General features: G+C 50.8%; 1 protein-coding gene across 2 annotated transcripts in view; it reads left to right on the plus strand.

The window, feature by feature from the left end:
* RBM20 (RNA binding motif protein 20) overlaps window positions 1-2,646 on the plus strand; it is a 216,730-nt gene extending 214,084 nt beyond the window's left edge. For both annotated transcript variants that reach the window (XM_049697037.1, XM_033421057.2), the window contains exon 14: window positions 2,211-2,646. In XM_049697037.1, the coding sequence (XP_049552994.1) occupies window positions 2,211-2,321 (111 nt within the window). In that variant the 3' untranslated portion in view covers window positions 2,322-2,646. The remainder of the gene's footprint in view (window positions 1-2,210) is intronic.
* The last annotated feature ends 3,354 nt before the right edge of the window (window positions 2,647-6,000 follow it).

The following is a 6,000-nucleotide window of genomic DNA, read 5'->3' on the forward strand; positions in this document are numbered from 1 at the left end:
TGGTCTTCACACCAGCTGGAATCTTTTTAAAATGTAGCTTCTTGGACCTACCCTATACTTGCTTATTCATTCTCTCTCTAGCGTGGGGCCTGAGAATCTGCATTTTAAAAAGTCTTTCCAGCAGATTATGATACTTCAACATGAGAACCTGTGATCTCATCCGGCATTCTCGGCTGGATTGTATAGCCCCCAAGGAGACACACAGCTCAAGGTCAACCAGGAAGGTAGGAAGAGTGAGTGCAGACTTGCCAGGGCCTTGAATTCTAAACCCTGTGTTTTTTGCAGGGCAGCCGACTGCACTATGTTCAGGGCCTCCAGGCCAAACCCCCCGGCAGACTCGCCTCCCCACAGCAGACCATTCCTGTGGTCCCAGGCATGTCAGGTCCAGATGCTGGCTAAGCCCCTTAACGCCCGCCAACTGCCGTTCAGGTTGCCCTGGCGCACCTGTCCTGAAGATGGGAGCCTCCATTGCAGGCTACCCAGATAGGGTTTCTTCCTATCTGGGAAGTGGCCTTGACAGAATGTCTCTGTCCACACAGTCACACCTACTGCACCGCACTCCGTGTTACACGTGTGAAAAGGGAGGAATTCAGCCCCAAGTAGCAGGTGCTGGCTGACACCTAAGTCAGGCAACTTGTAAACCTAGCATCCGCAGGAGGCCTTGAGGTAGGAGTTGGGTGGTTCTTTGAGGCAGGGTAGAAGTATCCTTCGTTTTCTCTCTGCAATCCCGGCTGTGCCCACTGCTGGTCAATGCTCTGAGAGAACCCACCAGAGTGATCGGAATAGCAGGTGGAGTCAGTGCTAGATGGGAAAACTAGACGCCTGCTCGGTCCATTGGTGGTACACCCCCCCGCATGCCTTTCTTGAGATGAGGTGGAGGAGAAACCCGGCCCTCCATCAGCAGCCTGGCCCAGAGAGATCCACGGTCTGCCCTTCTCCCCATCAGTCTCACCCACCACTCAAAGCCAACCACAGTCTCTCCTAAAGAGAGCAGGTCGACCGCGTCACCTCAAGCACATCATCTTGTCTGACCCTCAAAATCAACCCTGGAGGAGGAAGGAGGAAGATATCATTTCTCCCATTTAACGGTTTCGGGTCTGAAGCTGGGAAAAGATGAGTGACTTTCCCCAAATCAGACAGCTGGTGCCACTCATGATAAAGGGCAACATTGCTGAGTGTTTATTCCATGCCAGGCAGTGTGCTCAATCCTTTATGGTACCTCTCTTGGACTTCACAGCAACCTTATGCAGTAGTTACTATATTACTCACACTGTATAGTCGAAGATATTGGAGAACTTGCCTGCTGAGAGGTAGCATTTGAACGGGGTCATCTGATGGCAAAGCCCACACACCTGACCACTGCAGGGGACTTAACCCTGCTGACTCTTAATCCAGTGCTCTTTGCACCGCCCTTGGCTGTCCCAGCCATCAGAGGATATGCAGCTGGGGCGCCAGGCATTTTCCGGTTCCACCTCACTGTGTTGAATCCAGACTCCCAGGAGCAGCCCGACAGGCTCGCCGAGTTGGGCTGAGGGCCAGCGGGAGCAGTGAGTGCTCTGGGGCGGGGCGGAGGTAGGCCCCCACCATGGAACCTCCGAGACACTGAGCCTGCCAGCCTGTCTGCTGGAGTCTCCAACGTCAGGCTGCGGTTTTGTCTTTCACAGTCGCTATAGGACAGAGCTGCTGCCGTCCCCACACTTCCAGCCTCCCTCTCGTCACTCTGCCTTTTACACGTGATGTGCTGCCTGGAACCCCAACCTTGGTCTTCACACCAGCTGGAATCTTTTAAAAATGTAGCTTCTTGGACCTACCCTATACTTGCTTATTCGTTCTCTCTCTAGCGTGGGGCCTGAGAATCTGGAACTAGAACTAGAACTCTTTCTGGAAAACAAGTAGAGTTGTTGTGAGCATTAAATGAGTTTATAGAAGAAAAGCAGTTAGAACAGCACTTGGTCTGGGATAAGGCCTATGGGTGTGTTTGCTATGGTTAGGATCTGTACTTTCTACCTTCTCTATGGGTCATTTGTAAACTAACATAAAGGGGGCGGAGCTCACCACTCAGCATGGGTCCTGGAGCCCTGGAAGGATCTGGGGAGGAAGAAGAGGGGTCCCACCCACTGGGCAAGGTGATAGGAGAGGGGGCCGAGGCACACCCCCCTTCCTCTCCCGCCAGCTCACCACTCTCTCTGCCCCCCGTCTTTGTCCCACAGAAGTACTTGTCCCAGCTGGCCCAGGAGGGCCTGATGGAGACCGAGGGGGCAAGCAGCCCTCGGCCCGAGGACAGCGGAATCGTGCCGCACTTTGAAAGGAAAAAGCTCTGACATCCCTGCCACTGCTGCAAGCGGGGAGAGGAGGGTCTGAGAGATGGGGCCTTCCCACCCTCCGGGACAGGAACTAAGGCCAGAGAGGAAGGAAGACCAGGCAGGCCACGTGGCCTGGGTCCGTCCTCAGAGACTCACGAGATGCCCTTGCAGTGCCTGCCGGAGGCCTCACCGCGGTGTGTCCAGTCTGCTGAGGGGCACCCACTCGCTCCCTGTCGACTCCTGTTTCCTTCAGTCTTTCAGTTTGCTTCTCTCTTCCTCCCCATCCCACCCCCTCCTTCTGTGCCCAGTGTCATTTCCTTTTCATAAAATCCAACTTCTCAGGGATTTTTACAGTGTTCCGATTCTTGATGGGATAGGACAGGTCAAGCCAGGCTGAGTCTTCCAAAAAAAAAAAATTTCACAGAGACTCCTGGGTTGAGAACCACGCCAGTGAACCTGGAGCCGTTTCTCTGCCTGGCGTCCTGTGTGTGCGGGGAGCTGAGTCGGGTCCTGCAGTCCTGGATGGGGGGACCCTAGACAGTCAGTGGGGCAGAAGCTGGGAGTTCCTCCAGCTGGACCACCTTTCTGAAAAGCCCTGATTTTCATAACTCTTTCATCCTCTCTGTCGTTCTAGAAGCCCACCAGATTCATGCCTTAGAATAAAATTTGAGGAGGAAAAGAGTCCTTCATTTTGGAAGCTCTGATAAGTTCCCCCCAAATGTATTTCCTTCCTCTTGATTTCAGGAGATGCCAGGGTTTGTTCTACTCTGGACATTGAATTTGGTCTAGACTCACTTTAAGTAAAAATGAAAACAGAAGCGTCTTCCCCCTCCGGTTAAAACAGCAGAAGGTCAGGGCTTCCGTTGAAGGTTGGCCTCCCAGCCGTAAATGGTTGGCTTGGGAGACACCAAAACGAGGAAGTGGCATCTGCCCTTGACTCGCCCTTTGGAGCCTACACTCTGGGCCCCAGCAGCCTCATAGCGGGATGGTTTTTAAATGGTCTCTTGGAGGCAGGGGACACAAATGAGAGAGAAGACTGCAGGACTGCGGAGCATTTGAGGGTTGCCAGGTGTTTGTAGGTGGACCCTTTCCAACTGGGCAGAAGGTTAAGGGCATCTGAGAGTTGACCCCATGTGCAGACTTTGATATTAAATGTTAACACAGCACAGGGCTCCTTCCCACCAGGCTCTGCGATACTGAAAGGTCAGTGGCTTCAGGCCCCAGACAGAAAAAGCTGCAGGGTCTGCCATCCATTGGAAGGGTCTGGGGAAAGGTGCTGGGGGAAAATGAGGCTCAGCTGCAGCCCTGGAGAAACCCTTGAGAAGGTCAGAGGGGAGCCTGGTGCTATTGCCTCAAGCTGAGACACTCGCCCGGAGGCGGCCGCCCCAGCTCTGCCCCTGGAAGACCGTTCCTGTTCTATTCCTGACCACAGGCAGGTAGACTGGATCGAGATTGTGTGTTTTATTTTAATTTTTTGCTTTTTTCTTTCAATGGTAGATAAGACTATACTGCGCATTCTGTCCTCCGCACTAAAGGCAGAAGGGTAGAGAGATTATCTGAGTTGGACACTGATGTTTTATCAGTGAGGGAACTGAGGCGCAGAAAGTAAGGAAAAACAGAACATAAGAGGATCACGTGTAAAGCTTGGGGCAAGTGGTCGCTGGCAAGGAGGCAACTGTTGGGGACCTGTGAGAGGGAAGAGTTCAGGCGAGCACCAGAGGCAAACAGACCAGCTTGGACAGGTATAGGGAGAGGCTGGAGGCAGCAGGGAACCTGAACTTGGCATCAAGCAGCTGGGGGCCTCAGCAAGGTGAGTGTCTCAAAGAGAGTAGAGTTTGAAAGCGGTGACTCAGCCCAGACCTGGTCCCCGGGCTGACTCCTCTGTTTTTTTTTACCTGGTGCTCTGGAAACCCACCTCCTCCAGTTTTCGGAAACCTCTGACCCTGTGTGTCTTCCTTCCCACTGGTGGGAAGTCAGGAGACAGCTCTCTGGCCTCCTTTACTGAACCTTGCTGGGAAAAACCTAAAGGCTAAAACTGCATTTTCAGAGATGCTGGCAGTCTTTTCTCCCAGCAAAGTGGAAGCTGACCCTGCCAGCTCATCCCCCCAAGCAGCGTTTCCATGGAAATCTGGATGGCTGTTCCAACAGCTGAATTCCCTAGTAATGTAACTTCTCCCTTGCTGATAGGCTGACCTTCCCCATATTTTACAGCTGGAGAATGGCCCTGTGAAGGAGAGAGAAGAGGCTCTTTGCGGTCAATCAGAACCTTTAGTTTAAAAAATCATCTAAGATCCTTTTTTTGTGTGTATATATATATATATTTATTTTTATTTATTTTTATACAATTCCATTGGCATAGTTTCACCCACTCTATAATTTGCACTTTTTATTCCGTGTGTCATACACAGCGCAGTATTAAAAGCAACCAGGAAAATACTGATTTTTTTTTTTTAAAGCTTTTCTTCAGTGTTTGTTAACCATTTCAAAATGTCTCCCTGAAAAGGTCTTTCAACGGCAACTGCTGCAACAAATGTATTCGTACCCTGGGGTTAACATAACAAAAGGCCTGTATACTGTCTCTTACCGTAAACACCTGAAATAAAGTGTATCCACAGAGTATTCCCAAAGAATTTGGTAAATTTGATGTTGTTGTGAGCAGCAGCTGTTAGTATCAGGGTTTCCTTTGACACTGAGGCTGTGATCTGTTAGATTATACTTGAACTGGACCAGAGTTTGACTTTTGAGCTTATGAAAAAAAGAAAAACATTAGTTCACTTAAGTTTGAATTTGTAAAGTATTGGAATTTGCTGAGTGTCCCATAAATCGTCACCACTTTTCCCGATCTATATAACTGACAGCAAGTGTTCATTTTTACAAAAGAAAAAAAAAAAGATTTTTAATAAAGGGAATTTGAAAGCTCTTGAGTGAGTAGCCCTCTGTCACACAGGGATCCCTCAACCTTTGGCTGGGGGATGCTCAGCGAGCACGGAAGTTGGGATTTGGTCCCTCTCTGAATCTAGAATGTTTCTGAAGAGTGGAAAAAAGAGGACACAAGAGGTTCCACTCAGGCCTCGGGGGATCAGAGCTTCTCAAGGGTGAACCTCCAGGAGGGTTGAGTGCGGGAAAGTGGGGAGCTGCTGTTCCCCACCCCAGAAGGGTCAGATAGAAAAACCTCTTGGCCTCTTATACCCCCCGGCCCTTCTACCCAGTACTCTCGGATCTTCTAGTGGCCAAACTTTGTTGTCCTACACCAGGGTCAGGCTGTTTCTGGAGGTTCCATCATTGTGAAGTGGTCAGCGCCTAGCTTGGGCACTTGTTAGCTCTGTGGCTTCCGAATTCCCGCTTGCTTGGGTGTAAGGGCAGGTAATGGTATTAATCACCTCTCTGGTTGTTTCAGGGTTAAGATGATTGCTGGTGAAAGCACTTGCTATGCTGCACAGCCCTGAATCTTTTTTGTTTCGGGAGTCTGTGCTCAGGACAACAGCCCTCCAATTTTCAGTGGTTCTTAAGTTCTTTCTCAACCATTTCTTCTAGCAAAACAATGCCAATCTCCTGGGACCAGTTAGCAAGTCCTTTGAATGGCCTGGAACCTTCTCTGGGCCTTCCCCTCCTGTTGGCAGTGCTCCTGAGTCAACGGGGGGGGGCTGGGCAGTCTGGCCCCAGAGGGCAGAGTGACTGGGGCTGCCTGTAATTAGTG

Source organism: Orcinus orca, chromosome 14, assembly GCF_937001465.1.
Source record: "Orcinus orca chromosome 14, mOrcOrc1.1, whole genome shotgun sequence".
Lineage (NCBI taxonomy): Eukaryota > Metazoa > Chordata > Mammalia > Artiodactyla > Delphinidae > Orcinus > Orcinus orca.